This window comes from Ostrinia nubilalis, chromosome 15 (assembly GCF_963855985.1).
Source record: "Ostrinia nubilalis chromosome 15, ilOstNubi1.1, whole genome shotgun sequence".
NCBI classification, from domain to species: domain Eukaryota; kingdom Metazoa; phylum Arthropoda; class Insecta; order Lepidoptera; family Crambidae; genus Ostrinia; species Ostrinia nubilalis.
The window spans coordinates 11,396,114-11,411,090 of NC_087102.1; the positions used below are offsets into that span (position 1 = coordinate 11,396,114).

Genomic DNA, 14,977 nt, shown 5'->3' on the forward strand with positions numbered 1-14,977 from the left:
GAGAAGTTGTCATTTTGAGAAGTTGGCATTTCGCGAAGTTGGCATTTTGAGAAGTTGGCATTCTGAGAAGTTGTCATTTTGCGAGCGGTTGGCATTTTGAGAAGTTGGCATTCTGAGCATAAACGGAACGAGTATGCTAGGCCTGGACTAAAAAGATACAAACAAAATGAATAAATTTGTAGATATATTAACGTAATGAAATTAATGAAAACTAAACTATTAATTGATAAAATAGGAAAATGTTTAAAAATACTTTATTAAACATCTTAATGAAATCAAAAATAAAATATTATAAAGGCAACAAATACATATTCAAACGTAAATATCACTCTTTCCACATACACTGAACAACATGGCGGACGCGTAAGTTTAGGGAAGGGATGTTTCAGGATGGCTAATAAAACAAATAAATGCTGATCGCAACAGACTATTCATTTTTATTCAATATTGTAGTACACCATAGGTGCTTATTTACAAGACGATTATTGTTACGTTTAAATTCAATCAGGAATCAATAATATAAGTAGCAAATGAGGGTCGAAACGCCGCGTGCCCGGAAATACGTGATCTCCGCTAAACTTTTCAAAAGAAAATCGTCCGCCATTTTGGAAACAGCAAAACAGAGGCGTGAACTATGAAGAGAAGTCGATCGTCGCGTTAAACGCTCACAGTTACACTAATTAGAATTACAAAGGTACAGGTTCAATTGATTCTGCTATATACGCTTCTCTGCTATGATAACAGACGTGGCATCGTGTGTCTACAGCCTAGGGCTCCAGCTCCAGGGCCACGCCCACCTTGTGTCCGCCGGCGTTGAAGTTCTGGCCGTCGATGGCGGCCGACAGCGTCAGCGTCACGCCTGCAAGTCACGAGATTTTCGTAATCATTATTTGCTCTGTGCTATCGCGAAACAGATAAGCGAATCCGTCCTAGCGGAAACGAAAGATCACGCGTGATTTCTCTTTCTCTGGGATGTGAATTGATTGTGTTCTATTTTCGGTAGGCCTAGCGTGTTTTATTTATTTCAACGTCAGATGCGACGTTGATTGATGATATTTTTTTAAAGATATACATACATGTGATATTGACATATTTGGATTGATAATAGCAACATGAATCGGCACTTAGAGCCTTATCTAGTTGTTTCTATCCACATAACCACCAAAACATTACAGGGGGGTTCTAAAACTGCAAGGGATAAATAAATATACCAGCGTTTGTGTTAAACATAGTTGACCAGTAAGTGTAAAATGTATCTATAGTAGTTACTTCTCACATGTACAAGTTCATATTTCTATTAAGTTCAAAATCAGGCAAGCAGATACCAAATATATTTTGCATGTTTCAGATTCAAATGCAGAATTAGTTTACAATGCTGATACAAGCATGTGGGTTTCCTCTTCACATGATAAACCAAATTTGTAGCTTGTTTACACTTTTAAACTAAGACTTATTACAATTTTTGAGCGTGAGTGCTCATTAAAATGTATTTTTATGCGTGACACACACATGCGGGTCGCTCCTGGCAAGTCTCAGTCGATTGGTAATGAAGTAGGATCGAGGTCTCGTTTTACTTAGGCGCAACTTCTACTTGTATCCGAGCCCGAAAAGCGAGTTTATTAAATGCGGGTGACTTCCAATAAGTCTCAGTTACTTCTCGATAAGTCTCAGTCGACTAGTAAATCTGATAATGACGCAGAATAGACAATTTGACACCATTCCCCAATAATTCGAAATCACAACTTTTCTAAAAAGACACTTCATTCTGGTCTTAAAAATTTAATTAATTTTAAATTACCTGTAAATTACGATTTTTGGTCGCATTGTAATTGAATAAAGTAGTTTAATTGAGCTGACAAAATAGTGACGCCACTTGCTTGTAGTGCCATACAAAATCTATGGGAGAGTTTCGTTTTGACAGTCTTAAAAAGTACGTCAATTGATTGGTGGTGTCAACATGTCTACGAAGGCGGGGTCTCACCTGGGCGCAGCTTCTGCTGGTAGCCGAGGCCGATGAGCGACTTGTTGTTGACCTTGGCGTGCAGCGAGGCGTCCTGGTCGAGCGCGTACTTGGCGCCGACGCCGAACAGCGTGTCGGCGGAGCCCGACGTCCACTTCATGCTGACGCCGCAGTCCAGCTTGTCCGACACCTTCTGGTAGATGGAACCGCCGAAGTCCTTGCCGTTGTCACTGGATCAAACATTTTTCATTTAGAGCTTAACTCCTTTTCTTACAATAAAAATATTTGACATAGTATACATTGAAATTTAGTGTTAGGACATATTAAAAATTTAGTTATTTGGCACTGAGTTATTTGGTCTGTACAGATTGTTGGACAAAACAATCATAAAACCTTTTAATTACAGTCTTAGATTGATAGTGTTATGAGTAAGAAAGAGAGAGCCGATATATCGAAGATATGCTAGTTGAATCTAAATGACTGGCAAAACAAACAATAGAAATATTTGTAGACAAAAATTAATATGGGATAAGAATGAATTGAGTGAAATACTAATTATGATGCCATTAGTTTTTGTTTCAAAAAGTAAACAATGCTTAAATGCAAATTAGGTGTGAAGAATATAACATACATCAACATAAAAAATAAATGAGCATTTAACATTATAATAATCAACAACTGCCATCCATAATGATGTATGAACAAAAGTAACTAGTAAATTGAATCCAATGTCACACAAGACTAGACATAACTGGCTTACATTAGCAGAGAGGACAAGTGGCATCCTTGCAAATCTCAACTAGGCTTATGTAATCCTATAAAATCAATATCACCGGGCTGCACTTGAATATTTCATGACTGAGTGGTTTTATGTGGCATTGTGTGTATATCGGTACTCACACATTGGTGTGGAGGGCGAAGTCGTTGGTCTGGTAGCCAAGAGCGAAGTTGTTCTTGGCGAACTTGGCCTTCTGTGAGTCGAACTGTGTGACGGCTCCCGCGAGCCAGCCCTGGTACGACAGCACGGCCGCCACGTCGACGATGGGCCCGGCCAAGTCCAGGTCCAAGTTTGTGTTCACAGCTACTGTGTCATTGGCGTATGAGGTCTTCAACTTGCCAGTCTTGCTCCTAAAAATTAACATATTCATAAAAACATGTTGTTTTGTAGATGTTTTGATAAAAGTCAAAGTCAAAGTCAAAGTCAAAATTTCTTTATTTGTTTAGACTAATAAATAGTTCTTACAAATCGTCATTTTGCTCTTAAGGAGCCTCTACATGTCTCATAATCTTTTTACCCTACCAGCGCTTCGAGACCAACATTTGGCAAGTGCTGAGAAGAAGCGCCGCAACAAACTCAGTCACCACTGTCTGCCGGTTAATATAAATAAATACTATAAATAGTAGTAGTAGGTACATTCGATTCAGGAGCAGTTCACTGAATTTACCAAAACGAGTAATGAGTAATCTGTCAGAAATAGATTTTTATGGTAATGTAAATAATTCTTGCCGGACTCACCCAGTCTGTGGTGCGAAGGTTCCTTCCAGGGTAACCTTGAGGCCAGCGGCGATCTTGTCTTGGATTGTGATGTCGGTGGCGAGTGTGTTGTCAGTGTTCCACCTTTCTGTGAACGTTAGGCCGTAGTCTTTCACGGCATACTTTGAGGAAAGGCTGCCAAACACCTGTCATTACAATTGCAAATAAATTTAATGGTACACAGGTGTGCAAAGATAAATCTGATTCATACATCAAAGAAATATTCAAAACTAGCGGCCGCCCGCGACTTCGTACGCGTGGATCCCGTTTTACCCCCTTCATCTATCTTACGCGGTTTAGATTTTTTCATACAAATGTTTTTTCCCACTAACTCCCGTTCCCGTGGGAATTTTGCAATATCCTGTTGTAACTAAGCTTCAAGTTTACTAAGGTACCTGCAAGCCAAATTTCAAGCGTATAACTTAAGCGGTTTAGATTTTTCATACAAAAGGATTTTCCCGCTAATTCCTGTTCCCGTGGGAATTCCTAAGTATACTATAACCTGCCCAGGAGTATGAAGAATAATTGTACCAAGTTTCGTTAAAATCCGTCGAGTAGTTTTTGATTCTATAAGGAACATACAGGCGGACAGACAGACAGACAAAAATTTAACTGATTGCATTTTTGGCATCAGTATCGATCACTAATCACCCCCTGATAGTTATTTTGAAAATATATTTCATGTACAGAATTGACCTCTCTACAGATTTATTATAAGTATAGATAAGAGATCTTAAGATAAGTCTGACATGCATATTTGATTTTAGTATAACTAAAAGAGTAAGAAATACGAAAGGTTAACTTTCATACTGAAAATATAATGAAATATTTGTTCGATCCAATTATCCAGTATTTATTTAGGAAATTAATTAATTCTTAAGTTTATTACTTCTGGATTTTACATGTATTGATAAAATAATTTAATATAAGTGAGTTCATGGGATCTTACCTTTCCGCTCTCCTGGTTGGAGGTGATACTGCTGGTGAACTCAACTCCAGACTCGCTCTTAGTCTTCAGGTCAAGTTTGAATACACCAAAGTGGTAGCCCTTGCCAAACACATCGTTGGCCTTCTTTCCGAGATCAGCATAGTATGGGGGAGCCATTTTCTGCAAACATTGATAAATAAATACCTATCCAAAGCATACATTGGGTAATGCAGTAACACAGTAGCTTAGCAAAAGTAGTTTATAGCTGAGTAAATAGGGAATGCTCAATCTAATGTGTTGTATTGCAAAAAGACATAACAGCAAAATGACTATTCAGCATCGAGTGCCAGCTGTGTCAGGGTCGGAATAGAGCTTGCTGTAGACACTTATTTACAAGCCATTTGCAGTACCTAGAGGTATTACATAACATGCAGATATTATGACTGGCCACTTTCGTTATTACAGTTAACGTAACACATTACGATGAGGAGCAGTAACGCACAAGGCGGTGGCCCTAAACTTGACCTTCGCTCTTGGGTGCCGAATCCGATAGCCGTGAAGAAATCACATGCGTCGACAGACCCAGTGACGTTTCGATCGGATGATCCCAATCAATCGAAGCGGATAAGCCATGAATTAAGATTGCCTTACATCAAGTACAGAACTAGGATCATGAATATAGTCAATTAAAATACGAAAACAAGCTGGAATAAAGATGTAAAGCCAAAATTTTGTGACTAAAACCGGCTCCATCCTAGTTAACCTAACCACGTAAGAAAAGCTTTTATGACGTTATGATTATGCCTCGAATCGTGTGAAATGAAAGGCAAAAATATTACTTACATCTTAATAAATTATTTCACAAATTGAACCTAGCAAACTTGTGATTTTCAGGCAATAAAATTGCCAAGCAGACCTCCGCACCGTACCACAAGACAATTTTAGGTTGACACTGATCGCCACCAGACGGCGCAACTTCACTTCACTTGCCGGAAAACGTCATATTGATAAATTTACAAATAAGCACTTTAATACCCGAAAAGCTCAAAGCAAATTAATCAGGACAATTGAAACCATATTTATATTTTTAAATGCACTAACTACTTATTTTTCTTAGTTTTTCACCCTGTTAGCACACATTAAAATAAAAAGTTCATCAGCTGAATTGTGACGTCAATGACACAGTGACGTCACTAAGAAGCTAAAAAGTCTAGTCAACTAACATATTTTCTAAATAATTGTAAAATATAAATGCTTTTTTTCACATTTCATATAAAAGAAATAATCAGATTTTTTTAATTATTTTATAATATTTTATCGAAGTCTTTTGATTGTATGGCCACGGGAACCCGGTGCCTATAAATCTTGTATCATTCCAAATCAATCTCACTAGATGGCACCATAAGTATCGAATTTCTGAAGACGTTTGTAAAAAGTCACTAATGCTCAGTAAACTATAATGAAAAAATGTTTTCAACATTGATTTATTCATTTAAACACCGTGAATGATTCAAATACACAATATTTCTTCAAATAATAAAATTTTATCTTTAGTAAAAACTGAAGTCCTAAACAATCGTTTTTGCAGCGCATCTACAGCGTAGCATTTAGTTACAAATGATGTAATAGATGGCGCTCATCGCTGCTGTTTTTTTTTGTCACATAAATCTATATGTTACTGTAAAAGCTCGAATTGCAGTAAATCCTAAGATATTCCAGTAAAACCTAAGATCTACCAATTCCTAATGGTAAATGTCCCAAAAGGTTTGCGATTCGAACTCTTACCACCATTTCTTTGGTAAATCTTAGGATTTACATTAATGGCACGGTAAATGTTGAAAAACAACAAGCATTTTTGACAGGTAACAGTCGGTCTTATCTACGCATTACACGAGCGCAGCCTTTTTATATTGTTTAAATGTACGAACAATTTAAGAACTAAAAAGAAAGACCACGGCATCATTTTCATTTTAATACAATTAAACAAACCATGATGTCACTGCCTTGTTTTTTCTTTAGCAACGTAAGATCATGTCATATAAAATACTAGTTTTGCCCGCGGCTTCACCCGCGTGAAAGGATGATGGGCACAAATGTATGGAAAGTGGTACCCGCTCCAATAGCCATAACCAATATATATTTCAAAAGGCCTTTAGATGTAGAAAAATGTCTGCTATGGGGCCAGTTCTAATTCACGTTTTGAAAGCAGTAATTCCACTAAGTATTATATGAAATTATAACACAATCATCCATGTATACGAGTATGTACTATGACTAGAATCTATTAATATAACTAAAATAAACATTGAAAAGGAAAGGATTATCTACGATGAACTACCCAAGCCATTAGCCCTTTATTCGCTTTCATCATCATCATCATGATCATTTTAGCCATAGGACGTCTAGTTGAACATAGGCCTCCCCCAATGATTTCCACAATGGCCGGTTGGTGGCGGCCTGCATCCAGCGCCTTCACGCTACCTTTATGAGGTCGTCGGTCCATCTTGTGGGTGGACTTATTGGGTCTTGTGGGTTTATTCGCTTTAGCAACCCATAATAAAACCCTTAAGAAGTAATAAAACTCCAACCCCTTTATTTAAAAGTTACACCCTAGTTGAACTCTGGCTTAAATTGTCAATTGGTATGGAAATGTTATTTTAATCCAAGGTTCATCCTATATACAGTGTGTCCGGGCATGTAGTGATCAAACTTTATGGGCCAAATCTAGGGACAATTTTATCGATAAAAATACTTCAAATTTGGGGCTTGACCCATTTATTGCAAAATTACAAGGATTGAAGTTTTTAATTTTTAGTTTTCACCTCTTCCTTCAAAAACAAGTGAAAGCGTGGGTAGCTTAACATTAATAAGCAAATATTTTATATCATGCGATAGCCAATAAAATTATCTATTAGCAAAAGTAGAAAACAGATACAAGTTTCATACATTTTAAGGGAGTAAGAATGGATTTAATTAGAAAAAAACATGACTTTTTTCACATCTTTTTCAGTTATTTTCCAACACAAGAAAAACCGGGTCGTTAAGGTATGTTTTATTTGCATTGTATTATTAGTATTTGAGCTATTCTACAAAACGAACGTAAATTTATTAGTCTACGTCTATTAGTTTCGACGTAATTGTTGAACAAAGATACCCCTTCCCAGCGGTTTCCATAGTAATCGGAATAGGTTGTGTGATTCTTTCAGGCAGTGCATTTTCGCAAGTCGCGTGCGCTATGGAAACCGCTGGGAAGAGGTATCTTTGTTCAACAATTACGTCGAAACTAATAAACGTAGACTAATAAATTTACATTCGTTTTGTAGAATAGCTCAAATACTAATAATACAATGCAAATAAAACATACCTTAACGACCTGGTTTTTCTTATGTTGGAAAATAACTGAAAAAGAAGTGAAAAAAGTCATGTTTTTTTCTAATTAAATCCATTCTTACTCCCTTAAAATGTATGAAACTTGTATCTGTTTTCTACTTCTGCTAATAGATAATTTTATTGGCTATCGCATGATATAAAATTTTTGCTTATTAGTGTTAAGCTACCCACGCTTTCACTTGTTTTTGAAGGAAGAGGTGAAAACTAAAAATTAAAAACTTAAATCCTTGTAATTTTGCGAGAAATGGGTCAAGCCCCAAATTTGAAGTATTTTCATCGATAAAATTGTCCATAGATTACGCCCTTAAAGTTTGATCACTACAAACCCGGACACACTGTATAACTTTTTATTATCAAGGGGGTAGTAGTTCTTCAGATAAAAACATTTATTTCACAATTATCCCTATCAATAATTATAGAGTTATGGAAGGATGCTGGAGCAGTAAACCCTTCATGCCTTGCATAACCTAAATACCATACGATGGACACGTATGATACTTCGGTTACACAAAATGTATGTTTATCTTCGAACGCAACCAGATCTGAGGCTGGTGGTCATAGTAAATGTTGTTCGTCTTGGTAAGACCTTTCAAATGACACTACAAACATAACCATTGGCGCCGGGTACCATTTTGCAAAAAAGTATGCTTATCTTCGAACACAACCAGATCTGAGGCTAGTGGCCATAGTAAAAGTTGTTCGTCTTGGTAAGACCTTTCAAACGACACTAGAAGCATATCTATTGGAGCCGGGTACCATTTTGCCCATTGTCCTTTAATTTGTCACAGATCGCCATAAATTATAGCCTATTATGTTATTCTGGGTTATAAACAATAATACTGTAAAGTTTCATCAAAATCAGTTGAGTAGTTTTTGCTTGAAAGAGTAACAAACATCTACACAAACTTTCGCGTTTATAATATTAGTAGGATGCATGCTGTACAAAATTTGAACACCAAAACACAAGAAAAAGAAATGATTGCAAATAATTTAAATGAGTTGGTATTAATTTGTACTTATTACTATCATATGATACCTTTATAATACTATGTACCTACCTGTTTTGTCTAATAGTTGATGAAAGTAAGTAATTAAGAATTACTCATTGTTTTATTCCTAAAACCAACATCTACCAGCTGACAGAGGTAAAACCTAGTATATACTGAATTCGAATGGTAAAAGCTCGAAAAAATCGTCGTATTTTCAGAAATACTTACATTTACCAACTCATATCGGTAAATCTTAAGACTTACACTTAAATCTTAAGATTAACCATAGTTCGAGCTTTTACAGTAACATATATATATAAAAGAAAGTCGTGTTAGTTACACCACTTATAACTCAAGAACGGCTGAACCGATTTAGCTGAAAATTGTCAGGGAGGTAGTTTAGAGCCACTTTTTATTGCCATTAAGGCGGAACAAAGTTCGCCGGGTCAGCTAGTAAATACTAAAATATGTTTGGTTTGGCAACAAATTATTATTTTTATTAATTGTCATATTTCTTATAATGCAAAAAAAAATTACATTCAAATAAAAATGAAAGATACACAAATAAGCATTAAAAAAGTTTGGCTATTTGTCTAACATTGTGGCGCCTTAAATTTTTCATTTGTATTTTTTTTTTAAATAATAGCAATTTGTATTAAAACAAATTACTAATAGTCCCATTAGCCTCTCGTGTTAAACTAAATGAGCTTGTGTTACGAGTGGGCTCACCACAATAAAATTAGTCGAGGGACGGTGGGATTAGAACCCGCGTTCCTCGGATCTCGAGTTGGCCACTCCGACCCTTTCACCGTTCGGCTTCGGCTATCGTGGGTATAAACAGTTCGATTGTTTTCCTTCCAATTATTATAATAGGTACCTACCCAGTATCACCAGGCCTGGCTCACTCCGCGAGGTACATCCGATAATTACCTACAGCGAAGCGCCCCGCCGGCGGGTATTTTATCAGTCGAGTGTCACGCGCGCGCTCGTCAGGACGCTGGCGTGCGTTGTAGTATGATTATAATTCTATGATCGAAGTATTATTTAAAAATGGACATAAAGAGAAAGAAATATTGTGCGGCGTTCGGGTGTTTAAATTCGAAAAGTAATCTACCGGATTTATCTTTTTTTTTCGCTTCCCAAAGATGCTGAAAGGTATGTTGGCCATGTAGGTAATCAATATTTCTTAGGATAGTATAGGAACCTAACCTACTATGACTACTGCTCAGAATGCGTTCGTTCGTTTCAGCCAAATGACGTCCACTGCTGGACAAAGGCCTCTCCCAAGGTTATCCATAATGAATGCATACTTACCTACATACGTACTAGAGATGAAACGGATAGTTGTTTGGCCGGATACCGGATACCGGATATCCGGCCAGCTGCTAGGCCGGATAGCCGGATATCCGGCGGCCGGATAGTTGGCACATTGTCTCGTTGCATGTCGTGACGAGTATAGTGCCGCACAGGTGCTTCGAACGCGATCAGTGGGTCTATTAGTAGAATAGACTAGTCACACTTGGAAAATCGAATCCGTCCGAATAGAATGTCAGATTTTGCCACTTGTCTAGGGGGCAGATCAATTCAATTTCGGCTGCAATCGTGAGTGTGTGATTGAATAGCGAAAATTTAACTATACTGGTCATCACAAAAATCGGCCCACCTACGTTTTACAGTAAAACTCGTTTCTACTGACACAGTCATGGCGCCCCAACAATATTGGTGTTATTTGAAAGCCCAATAAATATCCTTAAAGAAAAACACATTTAATTTCTTAATAAACGATTAACATAAACGCGATAATTATACAATAAATGTGACTTGAAAAAAGACCTCACTTTGGGCTCACCTCTGGGATCAATTAGACCCATTTTTATGGTTATAAAACCAAATAATGATCTCACGTGTCCTCTTTAACAGATGGATAGCGATTAATCCCAACTTAACAGTTTTATAGCCATAAAAGTCGGCTCAAGCGTAACTACCTATTTTTTGAAGAAGTGACTCTGGATTCTTCTACAGACACATTTTTGGGGTAAAAACCTTTCCTTTAATGAAATGAAGTTTAGAACTAGGCTTTTAAGTGGTGCCAATATTGGTGGGAAGTGGGGATGCATACGTTTGAAAGTGCTTGTCGCGGGAGGGTCGATCTTTGTGATGACCAGTGTAGTTGCATGATGTCATCAGACCATCAGTGAAAAAAAAAATCGCCTATTTTATTTGGCAATATTTCGACATTAACAGATATTTACTATTTATCTATGTATTCGTCATTAGAGAGAATAGCCCAGAAAAATAAATTAGTTTTGAAAGGCCTTAATATGGCTTTGTAACTTTTTGGACTTTAAATAAAAGCCGTCATTATTGTAAGCAATTTTATTGATATTTACCTCAAAGATTAATGTATTTCATTTTATTAATAGGAAATTGTCGTTTTTTTTAATATCCGGTATCCGGCCGGATAGTGAGTTACTATCCGGTATCCGGCCGGATAGTAAATTAGGGCCGGATATCCGGCCTACCGGATAGTTGCCGGATATCCGTTTCATCTCTAATACGTACCTCATTACAAATAAGTAGATTAATTATTTTTTCACTAGACAGCAACCCTAACAGCGTAAGAAGAGTTCAGAGGCACGCGATAGAAAGAGACAAAACTTGTAGGTGAATAAAATTGTAGGTACGTAGTGCTGTGCGAGCTGAATTCCACTGTATCGCGTCGTAGCAAGACTCGCATTTATTTAAATCGTCTTGCGGAGTAATCCTTCTGTACCTGTACTATTACTTATTCTGTGGTATCACTCACAATAATAATTAAGACGAATCTAAAGACTTACATACACTCGAAAAACATAACCCTTTTTCTGGTGTAGTCTGATAAAAACTGTATTTGCGTGCTATTTCGTATCTTTTGTTTCACTTATCAGTTACATTTTGTCAATGTGTGCAATTTGGAATAGCTCGGCACGGATTAAAATCGTAATTTCTATGAACGTAACATATCTATCCCAACTTCCCAACTAATATTATAAATGCGAAAGTAACTCTGTCTGTCTGTCTGTCTGTCTGTCTGTCTGTTACGCTTTCCCGCTTAAACCTCGCAACCGATTTTGATGAAATTTGGCATAGAGATAGTTTGAGTCCCGGGAAAGAACATAGGATAGTTTTTATCCCGGTTTTTGAAACAGGGACGCGCGCGATAAAGTTTTTCTGTGACAGACAAAATTCCACGCGGGCGAAGCCGCGGGCGGAAAGCTAGTAGTTCTATAATATCATTGCCTAAATCTTAAACCTGTATGTGCGAGCCGATTAAAATGTAGGCATATTTTTGAATAAAATACGATACGAGTACGAAAAACTAAAACTGGATTTTGTATTTTTTACGAACAATTAATTTGATATTTATTTGACTGCTCCAGAAGGAGGGTTATGTTTTTTTACTTAATAATTATTTCTGAATATTTTTATTGAAAAAATAAGTTTTCTATTTATATCTATCTTTATTACTGCATGTTTCGATATTGTGTTGTTTTATATACCTAATAAAATAAAACAAATAAATAAAACAAACAAATAGTTTTAAGATGATAAACTCGTAGCGGGACACGAACCCACGGTACTGGATACTGAGCGTCAGCTGTGATCATTGTGCTACTTGGACATTAATATACCATGTCGAAATTTTCAATAGCGTCTCTAATCTGTTTTTTGCTTAGTTACATGTCTTCATAAACAAAGCAGTAAACGTATTGGCTTTAGCGCCATCTTTTGACCTAGCACGCCAAATAAATACTCCGCTCAAGTTGCTAGAAAGCATTAGCGGGTCGCGAACCGCGGGACGGTCAAGTCCGCTGCGGCACACTAGCGCGATCTGTTATCACCAGTAGGCAACAAACGAGCCAGAGCATTTTCAAGACTTAGGTCGGCCACATTTCGAGTATGGGATGATGCATCCAGTAGCGGCGTAAGGGGGGGGCGGTGGGGGCGGTCCGCCCCGGGTGCCAAGCATCATGGGGTGACAAAGTCACGCAGATTAGTACTCACTGACGCATCTGCATGGCAAGGACTGTCGTGATGTCATGACAGGGGGGGTGCCATTCTGGGGTGTCTTAGGCTATAATTTATATTATGACGGGGGGGGGGGGGTGCCGCCCCGGGTGCCAACCTATGCTACGCCGCCACTGGATGCATCTGTACTAGTATTATATTATCTGTGGTATGGCTATGGAAGGTACAAATATAACAACTTCCTGTGTTATTCGCAGCTCTACAAGCGCGGGACCAACAAACGGGCAAACATGAAACGCAAACAGTAAACAAATTAAATATCCCTTTAGAAACTTTATGAACTTATAGTATAGTTCATTTATATTATTTTAATTAATACTTACAGTGTGATTCATATCTTCAAAACTATATTCATAGTCTTCCGAATCCTCATCATGACAGTCGCGCGGACACTGGACTCTATTTCCTTCTTCGTCTTTACAGATAACTTTTTCTGCCAATGATCCGTCCTATTTTCATAAAAATGTAAAGATTAGATACATATTCAAATTAAAACAAAACTCGCCATTGTCTTATCTACTTAATAATAGAACTTTTGAGGTAGAGGTTGTAGTAACTAGGGATCAAAAGTTTACTCATATGAATGTTTTTAACAGAAACTAGATCATTAGGGTGTACTAATAAACTAAGTAGGTACCTACTAATCGGGCCCTAATTACCAAATAGACAGATATTTAGGTTTAATTGGGTTTAATAAATAACCTAAAACTTCGGATCCCGGGCTCGAGCGCACTACTACCGGCAGAAAGTAGTCGCAATTTTTTATTCAGATTTTATTAGTAGGTTTAGCCAATACAATAAATTTCCAAAACTTTATTATCACGTTGCAGATATGATTATGAATCAAACTTACCGACCGCACACAAGGTACGACTTCTTTAGAGATTGCTGCCTTTACTGTAGGAATTTGAAAATATCCCCAAATTGCATCAACATTGTTAAATACACGTTCAAAAACTGTCATAATTAGGAAAAAAGCATTGATTAATTACGGCAAAACGGAGAAAAATAGATGGCAAGAGAATCCATGTAGATTTTTCAAAAACAATCTTATTTGATCTATAAGGCTTTGCATTGACACAATATTAACCTATTTAATCGTTCTAGGCCTACTTACGGTGATATTATTACATACTATGCGGAAAAATTATCGTTGCCCCCACGCAAAATTAAAATAAGTAGGTACTTAGGTAGGTACTGTGAAGTTGCGTGATAATAATGCTCCGGGTTCTATTCTCTGGTCCGGTTGACAACCAACATATTGTAAAATTTAATTTAACATCACTATAGAAAAATATTAAATTATGGTATCTTTCAACACATTTATCAAATAAATGGAGTCAGAGCCCCGCGGTCGTCATGAACTTTCAGCGTAGTAGGGTGACGGAACCAATCATGGACATGTTAAGCGCACTAAATTCGAATTTCGTTTAAAAAGGGGATGTTTTTTGACGATACAAAAGTGGTGATTTTTTTTTCGGCATTTAAATACATGAGGAACATTTAAACAAAACCAAAAATCCTGTATGCTTAATAGATAATTAATAAAAAAATTATAAATTGAAATTTACGAAATCACCATTGATGGACATCAAAAATTCAGTAATGGACACCCAGTCATGGACATGGACCCAATTATGAACATCCATTAATGGACACTTTTGTATTGAACACATGAATGAAACAAATGATGTCACAAATCAACTTTTATTACTGCTATTTGAACTTTCAACTTGATCAGTCTTCGATTTTCAAGTATCAGACTTTCAATCAACCATCTGGTGATAAAATGCGCTTCCGTCGGTATTAAATATCCGGCTGGGTTCATCTAAAACATCTTTTAAACCTATAACTTCTATGTATCTCGTTATTTTATCGAACCATTTGCGAATGCCTTCTTCGGTAACGTCATCCCGTCATCCCTCGACTTTAAACGATCAAAATATCGAATTTACAAATGATCAAATGTTCAAAATATCGAATAATTAAAATATCGAAAATCAGTAAAGAAGTTTAAACTAAATGTCATATTATTATGATGAATATAAATAAAACTTTTTTTTTATTTCTAGGGTACCATAGTCAACAAGGAACCCTTACCTCCATCT

General features: G+C 36.9%; 1 protein-coding gene across 2 annotated transcripts; it reads right to left on the reverse strand.

Annotated features, from left to right (window-relative positions):
• Nucleotides 1-411: 411 nt before the first annotated feature.
• On the reverse strand, nt 412-13,830 carry LOC135079006 (voltage-dependent anion-selective channel-like). Of its 2 annotated transcripts, XM_063973624.1 has the most exons (7): nt 13,723-13,830; nt 13,193-13,318; nt 4,444-4,602; nt 3,477-3,640; nt 2,861-3,088; nt 1,982-2,190; nt 412-859 (listed from the first exon to the last, which is right to left on the reverse strand). In XM_063973624.1, the coding sequence occupies exons 2-7, from the start codon at nt 13,202-13,204 to the stop codon at nt 768-770; spliced, it is 864 nt and encodes a 287-aa protein (XP_063829694.1). In that variant the 5' UTR covers nt 13,205-13,318; nt 13,723-13,830; the 3' UTR covers nt 412-767. The 2 variants fall into 2 exon arrangements, with proteins under 2 accessions (XP_063829694.1, XP_063829695.1); XM_063973625.1 differs by lacking the exons at nt 13,193-13,318; nt 13,723-13,830 and adding an exon at nt 5,266-5,390.
• Nucleotides 13,831-14,977: the final 1,147 nt, after the last annotated feature.

Coding starts and splice junctions, on each gene's coding strand:
- LOC135079006 (XM_063973624.1), bottom strand. Junction 3,089..3,476: donor ACCTTCGCACCACAGACTGG/GTGAGTCCGGCA, acceptor GTTAATTTTTAG/GAGCAAGACTGGCAAGTTGA. Junction 2,191..2,860: donor TTCGCCCTCCACACCAATGT/GTGAGTACCGAT, acceptor TGTTTGATCCAG/TGACAACGGCAAGGACTTCG.